At 32.3% G+C, this 21852-nt stretch overlaps 2 protein-coding genes across 3 annotated transcripts in view; both read left to right on the forward strand.

The window, feature by feature from the left end:
- The first annotated feature begins 57 nt into the window (after positions 1 to 57).
- LOC143085575 (glycine receptor subunit alpha-2-like) lies at positions 58 to 18707 on the forward strand. Its single transcript, XM_076262020.1, has 9 exons — positions 58 to 201; positions 3544 to 3657; positions 6203 to 6276; positions 7247 to 7326; positions 11198 to 11418; positions 12121 to 12203; positions 14528 to 14671; positions 15187 to 15566; positions 16609 to 18707. The coding sequence occupies exons 2-9, from the start codon at positions 3560 to 3562 to the stop codon at positions 16759 to 16761; spliced, it is 1233 nt and encodes a 410-aa protein (XP_076118135.1). The 5' UTR covers positions 58 to 201; positions 3544 to 3559; the 3' UTR covers positions 16762 to 18707.
- A 966-nt stretch (positions 18708 to 19673) lies between these two features.
- LOC143085574 (glycine receptor subunit alpha-2-like) overlaps positions 19674 to 21852 on the forward strand; it is a 50600-nt gene continuing 48421 nt past the window's right edge. For both annotated transcript variants that reach the window (XM_076262019.1, XM_076262018.1), the window contains exon 1: positions 19674 to 19828. The gene's annotated coding sequence lies outside the window, so the exon portion shown is untranslated. The remainder of the gene's footprint in view (positions 19829 to 21852) is intronic.

Raw genomic sequence — 21852 nt, forward strand, 5'->3', positions numbered from 1 at the left:
AATAATACAGGAAGAAGTTTATAAATGTAAAATGCACAAGTTCCTCGTTGTATTTATATTACAATTAGTATTGTTTTTTTTCAAAATTCAATACAATTTAAAACATACCATAAATGACAAGGAAATGTTTTGCAGTAAAAAATTTAGTTCCTCTATAGTTCATCCAGTTATGAGTACATGTGAAAGGATTACAAATTTAAGGTAGGTGTACAACTACACGTAAGACTATAAATCAACTTATTTTTGAGGCATTGGAAACTAAATGTATATGAATTAATTTATTTTTCTTTTAAGATAGTCATCTCTCTTGAATAGATTTTGTCTCACTGAAGTTTTCAACGTTTCCTTTCATGTATAGCCTACTCATTAAATAAATGCCTCAGTGTTACTTAGGTATATCATTTAGGGAGCATAATGTCCCGAGCTTAACTCTGATTTTGTACAAACATGTACTTTTTGGGACCCTTTATAGATTGTTACTCGGTGTGAGTCAAGGCTCCGTGTTTGACTTATTATGGTTTACCTTTTTGAATGTGATTTGGATTGAGAGTTGTCTGAGTGGCACTCATTTCACATCTTCTTAAATCTATTAGTATAAGCTCAGTTTCCGTCCATACAACTGAGAATGTTTGTTGATATGTAAACTCTTTGATGTTCAAAGGAGAAGCAAAATATCATGGCTTTTTTACAATTTGCTCAAATCGATTTTTATGGGAAAGTAAAATACTTTTGTTACATACATATGTGATCGGTCTTAGTTTTTACAGATTTATTTTCTCTTAATCGCTACCAATTCATGCCAAATTACTGAAATCTTCACAGTTTTAGCATTTGTGTTAATTTGTGACGTTTTTGTCTAAAATGGAAGTATCCGCACTTGTATCCAGTTTTAATATGTATACATGTTATTATTAAAATAATTTTTTTCACTTTTTTGGTCTTCTAGAAAATGTTGTTTGTGCTGTGTTTAGAAACCTCTACCAAGAAATTTGTTTAAAAATTAACGTATAAAAATTGCGGTTTTAACCAACGCAATGATAGGTTTGAACACTGTTTAGACTTGTACATGTTATTATAATTGTGGTATGTACTTAATGATAACATATATAAAACTTTACACAAAACACATATGCGACCTCTTACATTTTATACAATAAAATCAGTTGCAAAGTGACGTTTTACGGCATATGTATATGGAAGCTTGATTTTGGGCGTCGTTAATGCATACTTAGTTCAAATATTTTACATACACAGATTAAAACGATTAAAGTAGACACTTTTAGTGTTTAAAGTATCAAAAATCTTTCATCAGATGCACTTCTAATTTTAGGTGAAAATTAACCCATTACGGATCTTCTACTTCTGTAATTTAAGAAGACTCTCACATTTTTATTTGACCCTATGAAGGAAAACTAAACAGGAAAATCTGACACTTCCTCTTCATCGATTAAATTCTCTGCTGTTTGTTGAGTATTGTCAGTAAATGTATACAAATTAATTAGGAGTAAATAAGCGTGGGCTTAAAAAAGTATAACTTTGAAAATGAAGGTGTTTTTAATTTGTAATAGCAGGTTAAGATATTTATTTTGGATGAGTTCTAGTATCTGAAACGACAGCCCATTGTTGTGTGGAAAAAAGAAGATGTGGTATGATTGCCAATGAGACAACTCTCCACAAGAGACAAAAATGACACAGCAATTAACAACTATATGTCACAGTACTGTCTTCAACAATGAGCAAGACCCATACCGCATAGTCAGCTATAAAAGGCCCCGAAATGACAATGTAAAACAATTCAAACGAGAAAACTAACGGCCTTATTTATGCACAAAAAATGAACGAAAAACAAATATGTACTGTAACACATAAACAAACGACAACCACTGAATTACAGGCTCCTAACTTGTGTGCCAGGTCCAATTCCACTGTCATAAATCCATATTTTACATGTATTGCAATTGATAGAAGTGGATTGGTATTTGTTTTTACTCACCTTCTATAACATTATTTTTACTACCAGTAAAATCTATCGTAAATGAATATTGCAACCAATATCATAATCTGGCCTTGACTTGATGTCGTATTAATTTAGAAATACCCGTCGAATAATTAGATTTTAAAACTTAAAACCCGTTTCTTACTGCTCGTAAATATTCAAATATAAGGAAAGGAATTTAGAAATATACATTTTATAAAAAGATTATAAAGCTTTTGTCTTAAAAGGGCAAATGTTACAATAACCTAAAGAAAAGACGGAGAAAGACAAACAAATATTAACAAAAGACTACAGAGAATTGTGTACAAATTTCAGATTTAAGAAGGTGCTCCGAAGGGAGAAGCAAATCTTGATCAACTAGTTTAAGTTGAATTGGGAGAAACATTGTCGTAAACAAGATAAAGAACGTGATTTTGACAACCACACATTGAATTAAAGGGTAGATTCACTAGATATACTGCCATTTTGGATTGTACAAAAGCAGTAAACAATTGGTCTAGTTCTTTGCCTTAATATAAACATTCACTTATTGTTAAACAGATTTGCAGTGTACAATGTATGTGTAAGAAATTTTATTTGTATACAGAAAAATTGGTGATCCATTGCACTATTAGAAATGTTGAAACAAAAACCATAATTATATTTGTGTTTTTAGAACTATTTTTTTTCAATTCAGCCATTTATGGCATGTATGGGAAAATATCCCTTATAGATTTTTTTTATACTGGAGTTATAGTGAAATTTTCAATTTTTAGCAAACAAAAAAAAAAAAACGCTCGCTGACACCATTTTTATTTCAAAAATTAAATCTTATATATAGATTTATTTTTATTCACGAAAATTTGTTTTTTCATGAACAATCTACAAAAAATGTTTGCAGATTAGTACATTTTACACGACTTTTAAAAAAATAGCACGGCGAGCCATACTATTTGTTAAATTTTCGAAAAAAGCATAGTTATTTCTTCATTCTGGCAAAGTATAAAATTAGGAAATATATACCGATGATCAAGCTTAATCAGCGGTCAAGTGTAGACACGTTTTGTATATTTTCAGTAATTGTTTTATTGTATGATATGAAGAATCTCTTATTTATTTGAATGAGTTAAAAATGGGATATAAAATATGGCCATCTCCTGATATTAAACTATGTGTCGAACTTGTTGAAGTTGTGGAATGTAAAAACACAAAGCCACGCCCAGTCGGAAACTCCTGCCTTTCTTCCTCGTCACCCACTTAACAAAAAAGTACCTGTTGAATTTACTGTAAATTTGTTTTCTTATTGAATATGGACGAGCTATTTGATACTAAACTTTAAGCAAACAAAGCAACCAACAGCCATTCAATCAATAAAATTTATTTACGTATATTTCATATATTTTGTTCGTTCAATTATGTTTATTTTTCTATACCGGACACACACATGTATTTACAATATATAGAATAAATCATTCACTATCATTTTAATTTAATTTTATGTATTATAAAATAGTTCACATGCTATATACATCGTACATTATCAAAATGTTTTCCTTTTTTTAATGCAGGAAGTACTAGTATCCTATGACGAATATGAATGTAATTGGTATTGAAAAAAATGTATTTTCATTCTTTTTGATGTTCACATTGTACAATGTTTATACTGAAGCCATATCCCTCCAGTAAGTGTCAAATTTTTCATATATAGAAAAACGAATAACAATATGTGAATATCAAGTTTTTAAAAATATTTTTAGAAGATTAATATAGTTACATACACATATACTCTCATTAACTCATCACAAAACTTATATATCTTTGATTTTTAGTGACTTGTTTTAATTGTACAGTTAACACGATTACCATCAAGCATTTCAAACACAAAACAATACTTTACTAGGAAAACAATTATAGAAAGTTTACGTGAAATATTGAATAGGTTATCATCTAAAAGATCAAGTTACATAATGCGCATAAAAAAGCGGTTTGTGATTTTAGGCGTAACTACTGTGGATTCATTTATTTTCGTGCGTTTCAATTTTCGTGGATTAAGGAAAACTGACACTTTCGTGGATATCAAATTTCGTTGTTTTGCAAAAGTCTCCAAACAAACCAATGAAAAATTTACAATTCGTTGAACATTTGATTTCGTGGTTGACCAGCTGTACCCACGAAATCCACGAAAATTGGTATCCAACGAATATTAATGACTCCACATTGTGTTTGATGATAATAATCTAGCGCTTATATGTCGTAAACAAAATGAAAGAATTGAGCAAACAAGAAAAGTAGAAAACACTATTTCGACCAAATATTTTTAATCCCATAGCACATATTACTGTACATGTATTTAAATGATTGCAAACATCTTTTTAATTTTGTTTGTGTTGCTGAGCTTTTGTGTCATTGGCATTTCAACCCGATTTTTTTTTTGTCTCGAGTACGATCTTGTAGCAGAATGCGAGACATAAATATTATGCTTCATATTTAAATTGTTAACACATGTGTTATAATACGAAGTTACCGTCGGTCATATGTTATTAATTGTCGTTGACCTCAAACTCATGGTTCAGCGACTGCTTACAAAACTACATTTCGTTTTGTTTTCGTCATTTGCTAGTTACTAAAATTGGTACACATGAGCCTTGTAAGGGGTACATGTTCGTCGTAAAGTGTTCACAGGGCCTCAGAGTCCTTGAATTATTTCGTGTCAATGTCGGTATCTCAGATATTATAATCAGTAACTGTAGATCAATTATATTTAGTGTATGGACTGGTTATATCTGTCTGTTTGGTGGGTTTTAATTGACCTTGCTGACGTTTCGTGTCATTGCTGAATGCAATATGTTTGTGCTTTGTACGTTTTTCAGATATTATGAGCAATATGTAAACTATATTTGGTGTTTGCAATGTGTATGCAATGATTGTACTGTTTGGAAGGGTTCATATGACCTTGAAAACATGTTTATGGTTCATTGTATAATAGTACAATTTGTAGTTTTGTAAGTGTAATATCAGATAATATAAGCATTAAGTAAACTACATTGTAAGTATAAAAAGACTGCAAGGCCTTAATATTTGTTTGACAATGTTCATCTTATAACCTTCACCACATTTTGGTGGATCTTTGATCAAATTAATGTTAACATTTCGTGTTGAGGTCAGTTTCCCACATATTTTACGCAATATGTCAACTATGTGTATTGTCTGGGTGGTTCGTCCTGGTGGTGTCAGCATTATATTTTAAATTAAGGCTGTAAATTATAAACAATAGTTAACTGTATTTGGTGTATGGAAAGATGGTAAGGCATACATGTCTGTTAAATTGATAAGGTTAATCAGACTGTAAATAGTTATCAAAGGTACCAGGATTACAATTAAATGTAACCTCAATCACATGGATAATGATAACTGTGTGTTATACTTTCAAAATGCATGCTCAACGATCAGTAGAGCAGGCTAGATATTTAAGGTGGTATGGGTGTCTTCCTCCATCTTGGATTGTGAAAAACAGAGAATCAAAGGTCCAGATTTTCCATCAAGGTAGCAAAATTTGATGCAGGAATGCAGATGTTTAATGTACATTTTCATTTAAAAGTACCAATTAATAAGAATATAACTTCTAAATATTGATATTTTTGCAAATGTTAATTATTTTTGGTTGTTTTTATCTTTTTTAAAAATTGGCATTTTAAGGGGAGGTAACTCTAAAAAAAGTGCATTTTCTGAAGGATTCTGTATGGAATTTTCCTGTTTTGTATTTTAGCCGGAAAAAACGTACGGTGACCCTATCTTTTCTTTTGATATTCTCAAAGCAGTGTCTGAAAGCTATCTTTTCCTGAAGTATTTAACAATTCTATCATTTTGTTTAGTTTCTAATCACAAAATGGTGTTTTTTCCTGTATAATCCATACAAAATGTGTCATTTTGTCCCGTCCTGTAGCTTGAGAAAATTCGCGGTGACCTATCATTTTTATTATATTTTTCAACATGTATCAATAGATACAACGTTTTGGCAAAGTATGAACAAATTCTATCATTTTTATTTTAGACTCCCATACCACCTTAAGCGTTTGAACCCTTGTATTTTATTATAAATATTTTTTTAACTGCTTAAATATAGAACCTCCTTTCTTTGCAATGCCACAAGATATCATATAAATAGAGCATGTTTTCTCCTTTTACTTTCTTTGTTAATGTTTAACATTTATTTTCACTAAATGTTAGACGACAAATTCTGCAAGATATTCTTGACCACAGAGATTATGACAAACGGATTCCACCTGGCATAGATTTGGGAGGTAAGTGCTAAAAACAATTTACTTTGAAATATAACGCAGACTTTCCAGAAAACCGAAAGTAAAATGAGGAAAATTATTTCAATAGAGTCTTAAGTTCGGCTGCTTTCTTTGAATCTATACTATATTAACGTTAACAGAATTAACAGTGCGAACTTATCAGTGGCTAACAGTATGTATATTTTAAACTTGTCTAAAATTAATATAGAAAATAAGATGTGGTATGAAACAAAAAGCTAAGAGACAAAATGAAACACAAAATAACAACTATAGGTCACCGTACAACAATGAGCAAAGCCCATATCTTTGTTGTCTTAGCAGATTTTATTTTACCGACATCAGTGTTGTCACAATATGGTTTAACACATGACAGTGGTAAAATAGGAAATCATAGCACGATGCAGAAAACAATATTGTATAAGACGGTTACATGTAGATTCAGGATGAAGTTTAGTTTGGAGACATTAATTATCACGAGTTAGTAACTACGTTTAGCGACAAAGCGATCTCGTTCAAAAGAATTAGTTTCTCCTTATTACGACTTAACAAACTCGTTATCATGACTACCAAACTCGTTATAACGACGACTTAGTTTAAAAGTGAGCTAACTCTAAAATAAACTACACCCTGGCCCTACTCGGCTTTCGTAGACTTCAAATCATTTTAAATCAAAAGAGATTTTATTGCGTCCTATTATTTATTGTTGATACTACAATAGGTTGTCAAAATAATTTTGAAGACATGATATGATTTCAGATAAACAATGAACAGTCATTACCTTTTTTAAAAAGAAAAACATATCCCCTATAACATTGAAAATGGAAATGGGAAATATGACAAAGAGACAACAATCCGACCAAAGAGCAGATAACAGCCGAAGGCTACAAATGTGTCTTCAATGCAGCTAGAAAATTCAATACCATACTTTTGTTATCATAATTATGTTGAATCATGCCCCATATATATGTTTTAGATATATACGAAGAACAGCCCACCAATGTTAGTGTCCAGTTATTTATCACAGAAATGTATGATGTCAACGTTAACGAAATGGTATAATTCTTTTTATTTATTCAAAAGTATTTTCAAACTTCTTACATATATATTATGCGACATTTGTACCAAACGTTCTATGTCCATAGTTAGATTTAGATTGAGAATGGGGAAATATCACAGAGATAATAACCCGACCAAAGAGCAGAAACAGCAGAAGGTCATAAATGGGTCCTCAGCACAGCGAGAATATCCCACAGCCGGGGACGGGTTTTGTCTGGTCCCTAAACAAAATGTGTACTAGTTCAAGGAAAATGGATGTCACATCAAACTCCAACACATAAAATAATGAACTAAAATTAAAAAAAAAAAGCAAAGGTCGGAGACTCCTGACTTTGGACAGGCGCTTTAAGTGCAGCGGGGTTAAACATGTTGTGTGAGATCCTAACACCCCCTCCTATACCTTCTGCCAATGTAAAATAAACAAACACACAGTCATACTCAGTATTCTAATTGTATTTAAGACTCGATGTAGTCACGTGAAAATAAAAAAAAATCTATTTAAAATTTGTAAATCATCGTTCTATAAATTAGAAGAGCATTAGTTAAGTAACAAAATGAGCTAAACATATTGATATATTGTGAAACTCCGTTTGATTAAAAAACTAAATGGCAAGAAAAAGATTGACTCGGACTTTTATCTCATGTGTACCATTGATATCATTTTGGTCTAAAATCATAAGATCAGAAATCTAGATTCTGCTTAAATTTTGTTTATGACCTTTTATGAACTATTGCATTCTTCTATGGAATGAAACGTGGATGCTATGGGCTAAATACCTTACTCTGTATCACAGGGGGAAACACAAGTAGTATGAACATCTGGTAAAAATTCCTAAACCTAGATGAATACATCCGAACAAGTTGTATTATGAAAAACGTAACAAGAAAAGTCATACTAGTAGGTCGTAACCTTGGATGTGTGTACATGAATTGAAAATCTTTAGAGTATTTGCTGTAAGGACTTTCAATTCATGTACACACATCCAATGTTAGTTTTTTTTATCCTCCTAAATATCACACAATCAAATCGTTAAGTATTAATTAAAGGAAAATAAATGCAGTTTATACTGTGATCAAATGCAATCATATTGAGATTCGATAAAGCTACCAATCAACTAGACTTTAAGTTTCTGTCTCGGTGTATTTCCTTTAATATAGAATTATTCGATTCACCACGATCACAGTATGTACCTTTGAGAGTAATTTGTCCTGTTTCGCGTAGTAATAAAACATGAAATATATTTTAAAGCCCGAGAGTGTGCTTCTTCCAATACCGCCTTCGACAATGAGCAAAATCGGAAATAATTTATATGAGAAAATCAACGGCCTAATTTGCCTTTCATAAAAGTTCCTTCCATATAAATCATTAAAAACTGTTCTCGATTAAGACTCGAATATATATGATTTTTTCCAAAGACGGTCTTCGCCAATATAAGACCCCCGATAAATCAACACGCAAAATATCTGGTTTTAAGAGAAGTAAAACATTTCTACGAATGCGTTGAAAAAAAAATTAAGAAAAAAAGAAATGAAAATCTTTAAAATATTATTTCAAGAAACCGATTTGGTTAGTGATGGTCCTTAACGCCAATTTCAGCACTCGAGGCTATATTTTAGCGGGCAGTTTTACTAATAAATGAAGCCTGAGTACTCAAAGGGAAACCCCAACCTTAGTCAGTTAAACTGACAATTCTACCTAAGAACCTTTTCTCGAGCAATACAGCATAACTCTTGACAGGCCTGTGAAAACTGTAGATTTTAAATGCGTTAGACTACCCAGCCACCGAGTTACCCAAACCCATTTTGAAGGAGTATTTACAAAACGATTAAAGTGTTCTTCTAGATTTTAACGAGAGAAATTTATGTATTACTGAAAAATTATTACACCAGGGTTTTCGATATCACAAGCTAGTCAAAACATTTACTAAATTTTATCATCGGTATAAAGACATAATTCGTAAATATAGCTCAACATGCAGACTTCTAATACGTTCAGGTATTTCACATCCAATTTTTTACGGAAATATTCTTTATAAATAACAAAGGTGTCAGTATTCACCTCAGAAACTTACAAAACCTTTGAATAGACTTATTAAGAAGGGATATAATTACGATACTGTCGTCAAGTCATTAAAGATTGCATATTTTGGCGTTAATATTGAGTCACTGATAAGGTCTTTGCATCGGAACTAAACACATTTATTCTAAAAACAGTTGTTGGCATGACACGGGTTATGTTCTTCTCATATATGTTATGATGGTATGATACTAAACCCCTAACGGGAAGGATTGTGCCTGATGTTCATATGATGAAATCATAATCTTTCAGTCAGTTTAATTGAAGTCTGGAGCTGGCATGTCAGTTAACTGCTAGTAGTCTGTTGTTATTTATGTATTATTGTCATTTTGTTTATTTTCTTTGGTTACATTTTCTGACATCAGACTCGGACTTCTCTTGAACTGAATTTTAATGTGCGTATTGTTATGCGTTTACTTTTCTACATTGGTTAGAGGTATAGGGGGAGGGTTGAGATCTCACAAACATGTTTAACCCCGCCGCATTTTGCGCCTGTCCCAAGTCAGGAGCCTCTGGCCTTTGTTAGTCTTGTATTATTTTAATTTTAGTTTCTTGTGTACAATTTGGAAATTAGTATGGCGTTCATTATCACTGGACTAGTATATATTTGTTTAGGGGCCAGCTGAAGGACGCCTCCGGTAGCGGGAATTTCTCGCTACATTGAAGACCTGTTGGTGACCCTCTGCTGTTGTTTTTTATTTGGTCGGGTTGTTGTCTCTTTGACACATTCCCCATTTCAATTCTCAATTTTATTCTGTATCTGTATTCGTATGTTACATAGTGCGGGATCCGATCGCGGGTATATGCGTACTGGAATGAGAGCTGGTTGGTAAGTCCAAACGTGAGAGGGCAGCACTCAACTGACTTTTGGCACGCATCATTGTCTTTCAGATGGTTCCACTGCACTATCATTTTTGAGAAAAAAAAGAGTTCTTTCGAATGTCAGTTTTGCAGTCAATCAATGTGAATGATCTGCTATTTATGGTTTCTTGTCTTATATTTGTGTATTGAAAGTCACTAAATTTTGTGTTTTGCTTTGATTGGCGTTTGTTTCCGATTTATTGTCTTTTATGTAGTTAGTTGGATTAATAACCAGCACCAATTCCTAAACCATTGTCAGCCTCTGATGTTTCCGTCGTTCTTGGAGAGGTGTTTGTTTCAGCTTAGAAAGCATATTTGTGACGCACTAGGTTTCTTTGTATTTGTAACCATGCAGGATGAAACGTGTGCCTCTTTTCTGTAAGACCTCTATCTTTTCTATTTCCCTGATGGTTTATTGGTTCCAGATGACAGCATTGTATTCTAGTACTGATCTTACCATGGCCAAGTAGGCTAACTTTTTGTACTCTTGGGGGCACTAGCTTAAGTTTCTTTTCAGCAAGCCTAGTGTACAGCTTGATTTGCTGTTTGTTTTCCTATGCGGCTGGTCCATTTTATGTCATCAGATATAATAAGACCTAAACGTTGGCAAGGATTTGTTTGTAAAAACATGTGGTTGTCTAGTGGGTAAAAGTTTGTTGATTTTGTTTATAGCTCATTATATAGTAATATTTAGCATTAAATTTCATTCCCCAATTTATTGCCCATACTTCTGTTTCCCTTTTCTTGCAAAATACAACTGACATTCAATGGGTGATTAATTGCGAGACCTTAAAATAATATGTTTTCCCCTGTATATTTCTGGATGAAGTATAGAAAACCTTCAAAGTAAGACGTCTTTATTATAAAATAGAACAAATGTATGTGTTTTTAAATTTTAGCGAAATGTACAATGCGTGGTTTCTATTGCAGGATTTTTCAATCACTTGTTATTTAAGGCAGAGATGGGTAGACCATCGCCTAAATTTTAGCCATCCAAACATAACTCTAGAATTGACTCAAGATGAAATTAGTAGTATTTGGACCCCAGATACATTCTTTCCAGAATCTAAAAAAGGAGATCTACACACCATCACTAAACCGAATACATTGATGCATATTTATCACAATGGAACGGTTCTGTACAGTTTGAGGTATGATATACGTGTTGTAAACAGGATTATTCCGTAAAAAAATGAGAAAAAAATAAATTGGAATTGAATAATAAAATAATGAAATGCATGAAAATGACGACGATTTGTAACACAAGACACGAGTAAAGTGGCCTCGCTCTTTCTTTTCAAATGTTGAGAGCACAAATGAAGGATTTGCAGCTTCTTAATGATTTACAAAAATGTAATTTACTTTTCTTTCTAGTCATATACAATGAAATAATTCGAAAAATAGTGGAACTATATACATGTATATCGCTAGATGTTATCAACTTAATTTATAAATTTAAAACCGACCAATTAAATAATGCAAATCGTAATACATGTATCAACACTAAACAGAGTGACCGCAAGACTAGTTTATTAGATTATACACAGTACATACATGATACAGTAAACAGCTCTTAGTCGGTTTAATGATCTTTAATGTGATGCAGTCAGGATAATGTAATTAGAACGGTGCCAGGCTTATCATTTTGTAGAATAGACACGCGTTTCGTCTACAAATGAACGCTCAACTTAAAAAGAGCTACCGTACACCGGTCTACCGTACAATGAAGTCAAAGAACAATGAACACACATTATTCCGAAAGTTTTTACCAAATACAGCTTGTTAATGTTAATATATTCCTGATATAGAACAATTAGAAGGTTTATATAAAAAATATATAATTTATCTTGTAGGTTGCATTTACAGCTGTCTTGTTCGATGGATTTCCATTTATACCCGCTAGATCATCAAAGGTGCAAAATTCATTTAGAAAGCTGTAAGTCTGGTCGTTTATCTATTGATTGGAGCATAAATGCATCAGTATTTGTATATTCGGTCTAATGCAATGGTCGAATTTGATATTAATGAGCCCTTTTGCAAAAGCGATCGAGTTTTCTTAGGTATTTAATTTAAATAGATTTATTATTTACTGGTACGAGTTGACAGATATATGGCGTATATCCATTAAACAGCAAGCCAACACCACAATTAAATCGAACAAGATAACAGTTTATGGAATCATACTGTCTTCAAACACATATGAAATAGGGTTATGAATAAAATAAATAACACATTTATGCGACGAATAGAGCATTAATGTTGTGTAATGTCTAACCCGATGTTGTTTCGGCTATTATCTGCATTAATTGATCATGAATATTGATTAGTTTGATACGCACGCATTTCTTGCTGATCTTGAACTACTTGAAAATTTTGATCAAAGGATTTATCAATTAATTTTCATTTTATTGTTTTTTATTTAAAAGAGAAGCGAACAGAGCTTGCTGAATAGTTAGGTTAAGTGTATATAGTTGTTTCTATAGATTGTCAATGGAGAATCATAAATGTCTTTAACAAACTTCAAGGATCGCCCTGAGTATATACAATTTACATATAAATACAACATAAACCAATAAAGATCAATTCATATAAATAAAGAAAAGAGTGAGACATTAGCGATCAAATTACTATGGCGGTATCCGGTTAGTTTAGTACTCAGTTGTCCTACTTTTTGTCTAGATATATGAAATAGTGAAATGCAATGTCTTGATATCAATTCATCGATTATAAAATACGTTAAAATATCTAAGAAACCTTAATAGTTCGCGACTGTTACTTAAAGTCACGGCTGGAGGTGACTATATTTCTGTAGTACAATGTAGTATTCATCAACACTAATGCCTAAACTGGATATGGATTATTATTATTGTTATAATTCTCTTATGACAAGTTAGAAAAATGCAAAAGTCTAAATTTATTTTTTGTTTTTCATTCAGTACCTTGACTTTTCAAGTTAAGATTAAAAAGTAATAGAATTGTCGCTTCAGTCTAAAATTAGGTCACTAGCGTAAACTTCCAAGTTCTACGATGACTTGAAATTTGATGTTGGACCTTTAGAGCACGATACTAGGAGTTTGGACATTTCAGATTTCGTCGTCAAGCTGTGTGTGTCTTGACCCATTCCTTCATACACATATTTTATAAAATGTTTAGTTCTAAAATTTCGATAAGTTGTCAAATTTTGATTGGCTAATATCAGGAGACAGTCTACTCTTAGACTATCTCACGGTTATTATATAGTATTACCTTTGATGGACCGAGGTGCTTACTCATTCATACACATTATAAAATAAAGATGATTTATTTTGCATACTTCTTGTAGCATGAGAAATATGGAACTAGATATAAAGACAATGCTTAAGTGTAACGTGCTGGCTACATGCACAAACTGTCGGCCTAAGATTGCTACACTCTGCTTCTTTCGATAACTTTTGTGACTTTTGTTATGACTGTACATGTAACAATACTATGAATGATGTGATGTCATAGCTTACAACTTTCAGTCCCAAATTAGAATGACAATAAGAACAGAATATGCAATATGATCAATTGAAAAACATTTATCCTAGCTGGTAATATGGCAGATTTTTACCCCTCGTCTCAATTGATTGATGGATTGATTGTTGGTTGCTTAACGTTCAGTTGCAAATATTTTATGCATGCTAACATAAATGACGATAACAAATTAACTGTGAACACAGTAAGTGTGTGCTGTAACAGGTCCGTGCGGGAAGATGGTCGCGACAATTGGACAGCCACTGGGAAATGAGAGTTTATGTAACTATAATGCCTATGGATAGAGACAGACATTTTCTTTGAAACATGTCACTTACAGAACCTTTCCTGAGGATAATCACAACTCTATCACCTACTTAAGATTATGATTGTTGGGGTTTAAATAACGTCGCATGACCATTCATCCCTTTTATTCTGTACTTGGTTCCCAAACTGGCTTTTATCAAATGTACTAGATAAAAGAAGTCTACAACAATTTGCATTCGCACTAAATCTTGTGTCACAAATTCATATTACAAGACACATTATAGTTTTCCCCGTTGACGTAAGGACGAAAACTAAATATACTATCAGTATTACCAACATTGGCCATTCTTTTGCCTTTTTTGTCGTTACACTGGGCATGCTTGTCTTGATTTACAGAAATTTATTGAAACTTCTGAATTTGTGAAATTTACATAAACATCTGTATAAGTCATTTCATATTTTGTTCAAAATGTTTTAACTCTAAATAATGTCCCACAGACGGGCTGACCGCAACCAAACTTTTGTATTCATGGATTGATGGAACGCCAGTACATGTGCTGAACGAAAATCTACCACTGTATGATATAAACGGAAGACCACCAACAAGTGCTAGTTTATGCCACACAAGTCTGTTTAATGGAGGTAAACTTCAATTGTGAAATATAACTAAACGTTCTATATTTTATATAAAAAACCTAAATTGATATCTGTTTATTGACTATCCTTTTTCACAATTCATATGTACATGTAGTATTAAATTTTAAAATGTCTTCCAAATTCGCCTACCACTTTTATGTACAGACTATACTGCAATAAAATGATAATCGCAATAGTAAACGCTTACATTATTCAATTACTATGTATTGACTGTTTGACTCATATATTGTCAACATATTTTAAATATTCATTGGTATTTTCATCACAGTAAGAGTATTTATATGAGCTTATTTCGGGAGTTCCTTGATGTGTTTATATAAAATTGAGAATGGAAATGGGGAATATGGTTGTATAAGTAGTAAATTTACTTGATAAAGTAATAAAAAAAAGTAGTTAAACAATATATATATAAACTTAATTTTGTTAAGGCTAACAAATATTCATTCATTTGTCTGTCTAAAACTGACTAAATAATATCTAGATGTTAACTATATTTTTAGGTACTGGTTTTTCTTGTCTTGAAATGGTTATTGAACTAAAGAGATCCATTGGATACTACATGACTGAAATTTTTATTCCCGACATTCTCATCGTTGTTTTATCGTGGGTCTCGTTCTGGTTGCACCCTCTAGCTGTACCAGGACGTATATCACTAGGTGCAGTCACTGTCCTCACAATGTCATCACTGGGATCAGCGTCCAGACGGAATGCCCCACGTGTGTCATACGTAAAAGCCGTAGACGTGTGGAGTTTGTTTCAGATCCTGTTTGTGTTTGCTGCACTAGTTGAGTTTTCTGTTGTAAATGTACTTGCAAGAATCAAAGTATCTGATGCTAGAGCTTCACAAATAGCACAGGAGAGGGCTTCAAAGCACAGAGAGGTGAGTAAGACGATTTGGGTATAATGATTCTATAAAAGAGAAAACTGTGTTTGTCAATTTAAAAAGCAGCATAGAGATTTAATTCACAAAAAAAATAAAAAAAACATTAATAAAAAAATAAATACATATAAATGTAAAAAATATAACATCGATCTCGTAGATAAATACAAATGCCGAAGTCTATTACACCTGACAACTCATAATGCTTCACTATATAAGTCCATGGAAAAAAGGAAAACAACTGTCATATTCTCTTGTACAGATATTTTCCGACAAAATGATATATACTAAAATGACGATTTATGTGCACTTTATTACTACTGAATGTCAACAATAGATATAAGTTTACTCTGTAGTTATTGCAGATATCAACCGGTACTAAATCAATTGCTAAAAATGCTAAACAGTTTGATTCATCAGAAAAGACGAAGAGTAATTTACCGTATTGTAAAGATAATAATCTTTCCGTCATAAAATATGCCCCATTTATGGGTATTATGTCTTCTGGTCGGTGCGTGCGTTCGTTCGGCCGTCCATCCGTTCGGTCGTTCATCCGTACGTCCACCAGGTTAACGTTGTTGGTCTATGTAGTTTTTGATTGAGTCAAAGTCCTATCAACTTGAAACTAAGTACACCAATATCACGATCCATTGAACATTGAAAATGAATAGCGATTGGGGCATCCGTGTACTATGGACACATTGTTGTTTTATATAATCAAAATGATTTTTTTTATTATCTCGATATTTATAAAAATAGTAGTGGTATTGGAGCACGACACATCATTTACACATATATATGAAACCATAATATAAACATTATATATTAATAGAGCAGTATGATATTTAAACTAGTAATGTCGTACAGATAAACAATATTTTATTGGTAAGTAATAAATAGTGAAAGGCAAACTACCTACATTTTAAAATCAACATTACAGAAACATAAACACACACGTGCATATCTTTTTTAAACATTACTTTAGTTTGATTATTTTTTAAAGCATGACTTTTTATTGCATTTTATTTATATCTAATTACAGTCACAGGGAAATGTCCAAGATCCAGACAAAGATGAAAACAGAAGACCTTACTTAGAAAGGGCCAAGAAGATAGATAAAATATCAAGGATTGGCTTCCCTGCAGTCTATCTCTTTTTTAACTTTCTTTTCTGGGTCACTGTGCCAAATCTATGAGAGTGAAATGAAATATGTTCGAATAATGATAATGGACGACCAAAAAATAATAAACGAAAAATCTGGCCTTCTCTTTATAAAGTAGAAGTTGAATAAATTGAAATTTATAATAATTTTACCTACGAAATGTAGAAAATATATTACACTACTGCCTTTTGGTCCCAACTGTCCCCATGAACAATGTGAGCCCTCATTTTGGCATTAGTCGTTGCAAACATTTTTAAATTCTTCTTTTCTTAAACCAGTAGACAAATTTTAACCAGTTTGGCTGAATGACTGTTTAGAGAAATATAATACAAAGTTGCTTTTAATTACATTTTCACCAACCAAAATGACCCCATTACTAACGGTAGGATATAGAGATAAACGGTAGGAAATGAGAATATTGAAAAGTATAGATTGCCAGAATGTCAAAATCTTCCAACCATACATTCAGTCAAAAAAATGTACAACATATAACTAGCTATTAATAGATCAATACCGTTGCTCGAGGACTATCAGTCTCCGAGAGTATCATCAGTTAAGTAGTTAGAACTTCAGTACTAGCATACTTCATATCAAACCTTTCTTAAGTTGTCCGCTCACAAACTAAGAAATTGTCAAGAAACTAAGTAGGTTTTAACTCCATCAGACAAAGTTATCCACTGATGGATTTGATTATTATATTTAGGTCATTTTTGTAATTAGGCTCTTCAACTTTTATCCTTGTATCTATGATGAGTGTATCTTGATTCAATATTCCCTATTATAATATCTTTTGCTTTCACATATTTGGCTTTAATTGTTTACTTTTCCATTTGGTATCTTCTCTAATGAGGTTTTTGTTTTGACATAAGGTAGATAGTTTTCCTAAACTTTTTAGGAACACCTCTTCGAGTGTGCCTGAGCTAAATAAAAGGTCAGGATAGGTGTTGAAAAGGCCAGGAAAAAGATTATAATCATTCAGTTCATTAATCTAAATACAACTTTTTAATTTAAGTGCACGTTTATGTTACACGACGGGTGCCACATGTGGAGCAGGATCTGCTTACCCTTCCGGAGCACCTGAGATCACCCCTAGTTTTTGGTGGGGTTCGTGTTGTTTATTCTTTGGTTTTCTATGTTGTGTCATGTGTACTATTGTTTTTCTGTTTGTCTTTTTCATTTTTAGCCATGGCGTTGTCAGTTTGTTTTAGATTTATGAGTTTGACTGTCCCTTTGGTATCTTTCGTCCCTCTTTTATGCAAGTGTTAAAACTAATTGACAACTTTCGTCCGTCACCGAAAAAAACTCGTCAATTATGCGCGCCTTTGTGACGTCATTTACCAGATAGAGGGAGTCGCCTGTATCCCTACACTATTAACGTTCATGAAGCGTCTTAGTGATCGTCATTGTGCAGGATAAACTAGAAATAATAGGTGTTTTGTACAATGCAGGTACTAATTGCTGATTGTTAATTATGAGAAATAAAATTGCCGCATAATTCGTACAATATAGATCTATAGTTTTCCAACCTCTCGCTCAACATTTGAACAGAAGTGACGACGCACCTGAACGCACGAATGATGTTCACTATAACTAGAGTTTTTGACGGAAATGCAACTCGAAAGTTGTCTATTGGCCTCAAGTACATTTCCATGTGTTTCTGAATCTAGATAGTAAATATTTGGGACGTCATCATAGTTAATAAATTCATTCCAAACAAGGTTATGCGACCATAATATAGTAATTTAAACATGTTGTAAAAAATGGAAAGTTAAATATTCATGAATTATAATTCCGAATCCTGTACCAAAGCGCTTTTGGATTGATAGACAATTTTACGAGAATTCAAGGAAAATAATGAAACGTAGTTATTTTCTTAAGTCATAGCTGTGCAAGACTAGTTTGAATGCGTTTTGATATATTAAAGTAATTTGATGACGCATGTTTAATAATTATAAAAAGAATAAAGTGCTTATTGTATATTTGTAGTTGTTTGTTTGACTCTTCGTCGTTTTCTTTATTTCTGGCTATGGTCTGAGATTTATATTATTCGAAACATTATATAAAATTGAGAATGGAAATGGGATTGTGCCAAAGAGACAACAACCCGACTATAGAACAGACAACAGCAAAAGGTCACCAACAGGTCTTCAATGCAGCAAGAAATTCCCGCACCCGGAGGCGTCCTTCAGCTGGTCCCTAAACAAATATATATATACTAGTTCAGTGATAATGAACGCCATACTAAACTCCAAATTGTCCACAAGAAACTAAAACTAAAAATAATACAAGACTAACAAAGGCCAGAGGCTCCTGACTTGGGACAGGCGCAAACATGCGGCGGCGTTAAACATGTTTATGAGATCTCAAACCTTCCCCTATACCTCTAGTCAATGTAGAAAACAAAACGCATGAACATGCACACATTTAAATTCAGTTCAAGAGTAGTCCGAGTCTGATGTCAGAAGATGTAATCGAAGAAAATATACAAAATAACAATAATACATAAATAACAACAGACTACTAGCATTTAACTGAAATGCCAGCTCCAGACTCATACCATCATAACCTATTTATGAGAAGAACATAACCCGTGTCATGCCAACCACTGTTTTTTAAATAAATGTGTTTAGTTCCGATTATAGACTGCTTGTTATATATCGTGATTTTAGAGCCAGATATAATTTAGAATATTGCAAGAAAAAAAAAAACAATTGCATTGCGAACGAAATATCAAAATGGAGTAGAAATGTCATTTTTAAGTAAAATTTTATTGACTACAAATACATTCTTTAAATTCTTTAAACCAGGATACGATTTACCTTGATTGATAAAACAATTCAGTTTAACGGAAATATATTTAAATGTTTACCTTCCCACATCATTAACTTTGATTTTGGTATGGGTAGATATCGTTCCACCTATGCACCGTTTCTTTTAACAGGTATATGTATCCAGGTCAAATGACTTCTTATTCGAAATAAAGAATTTAAAACGGGATGTGGTTTAATATCTATCTTGTCAGGTAGATTATAATTGTTAGACCATATGTTTTATTGTATAAGGAAGAAGATGTTTCTGAATTAATATAATACTTTTTAAGGTAGGAATGTGCAGTTACGATTTTTGTTTCAGTGGCATTGACGTCAATTTTTTTGATGTTGTAAAATTTAAGATTATGATTTCAAGCTTTTGCTAAAAAATATCTATCTACAACCAACACATGGTTGTTTTTATATGAGTTTATCGCATAGGAATAAATGTTTTAAATTTTATTTCAATTGACTAGAAATGATAGTCATGTAAAAGAAAGTCGGAAGATACCAAAGGGACTATTGAACTCGTAAATCAGAAACTAACTGGCATTGCCAGACTTGCACTAACGAAAAGAAGTAGGCAATACAGTTCTAGTAAGACAAGCATGCATAATTAATTTAGACACATGTAATATGCTACAAGAGAATAACACTTTGCCTTAACAAATACAGATTGATACATTTGCAATCATTGTTTGCAGTTTATATGTTGTGTTGACTATTATATTATTTATTTGTGCGTTTCTCTGTTGTAAATGTTCTTGTTGGTGTTTGTGTTGTATTTCTGTTACCTAATATTTAAGCGATATTGTTTTTCATTGTCATAAAGCGGAAGGTTTGGCTTGCCATTTAAACCGCAATTTGTCTTAAAATGTCCTGTACCAAATCAGGTATATGACAGTTATTCAAATAGTTAGTTTATATGTGTGTTGTTGTATGTTTTTGTTGCACCTCAGTGTCCCTGTTGTTTTCCCTTATAGTTGATGTGTTCCCTCGGTTTTGATTCGTGATCTGCATTTGTCTTCTCACAATCGATTTATGAACTTTTGAACAACGGTATACATCATGTGTGTACTACTGTGTACCGATTATCAGGTTATCTGCATGTTGATATCGTAAAATATCAGCTGCGAGACATAATATGAAGCTTTTTGTCGAGTGAGCGTAGCGAACGAGATCAAAAAGCCTTCATATTATGTCAAGCAGCTGATATTACCTCTTATCAAACCATAAATAAACGAGCAATGTGATATAATTCAACTCCAATATACAACAGTTAATACATCGAAATTCAACGGGAACAAAACGTTTATCACCGAGGAAGATTTTTTCTAGGATTTGTCTTCAATATGTCTTCGAATATCTATTAGCTAGAACACAGATGGCTTTGTAAAACAATACGAAGGTTTATATGTTCCCGTTTACATGGTTAATGACTTTATTCTATCGTTTGTACACAAAAGGTAATGAATGATAGTCACCAACTTTATAACATTGCTGGAAAAAGATGACTGTTCAGGACTATTTTCCCGCTGACCAACTTTAAAAAGGATTTAAAAAAAAAACAAAAAAAAAAATTAAAAAAATATATAAATCTACAGTAGCGATATCTGCCTGTTTAAGATTAACATGATATTAGGCAATAGAAAAAGGTCGAAATATGACATTTCGTCACATGAGAAACAATACATACAACTTTTTTTCTTTCTGTAAATGTAATAGATCACTATACATTTTGTTTTTAGATACATGTACTCGTAGTTTCAACGTTTAGATGGCGTATGTCACACCTTTGTAATATTCTTTTTTGTATTTACCAGATGATTTTTGCAGTAATTTTGTAACTTCATCATGTATTTGTATACATATTTTAGTATTCATGCCAAATTCACTTGTTCCGTACATCCTTTGCATCGTACAGTATAAAATATCTTTCTAATAACGTAGTACTAAATGAAAAGAGTAAGATATAGTTAGACTGACCTACTGTCTATCTGACTCATACCTCGTATGGAATGAAAAATGCGAATAACAAAACTTCTGTCTTACATTATACGACTGTCATATTCACGTTAGAGTAGAGTTGATATACAAATATACATAGTGAAATATCTTGCCTCTTAGGTTACTTGTTATCAGCTATCGCAACACTCCTGATCTCCACACAGGATAAAACACTCTTTAAATCTACAAACTCAGTGAATATACACTTTACAGAGTGTATACGATGTGTAAAGAAACAAAAAGAGCTTTTAGTATTTAGCAAACAATAACTGTCGTTGCATGTGGTAAATATATATACAATATATGT

The sequence above is a fragment of the Mytilus galloprovincialis genome, chromosome 8 (genome assembly GCF_965363235.1).
Source record: "Mytilus galloprovincialis chromosome 8, xbMytGall1.hap1.1, whole genome shotgun sequence".
In the NCBI taxonomy this organism is placed as follows: Eukaryota; Metazoa; Mollusca; class Bivalvia; order Mytilida; family Mytilidae; genus Mytilus; species Mytilus galloprovincialis.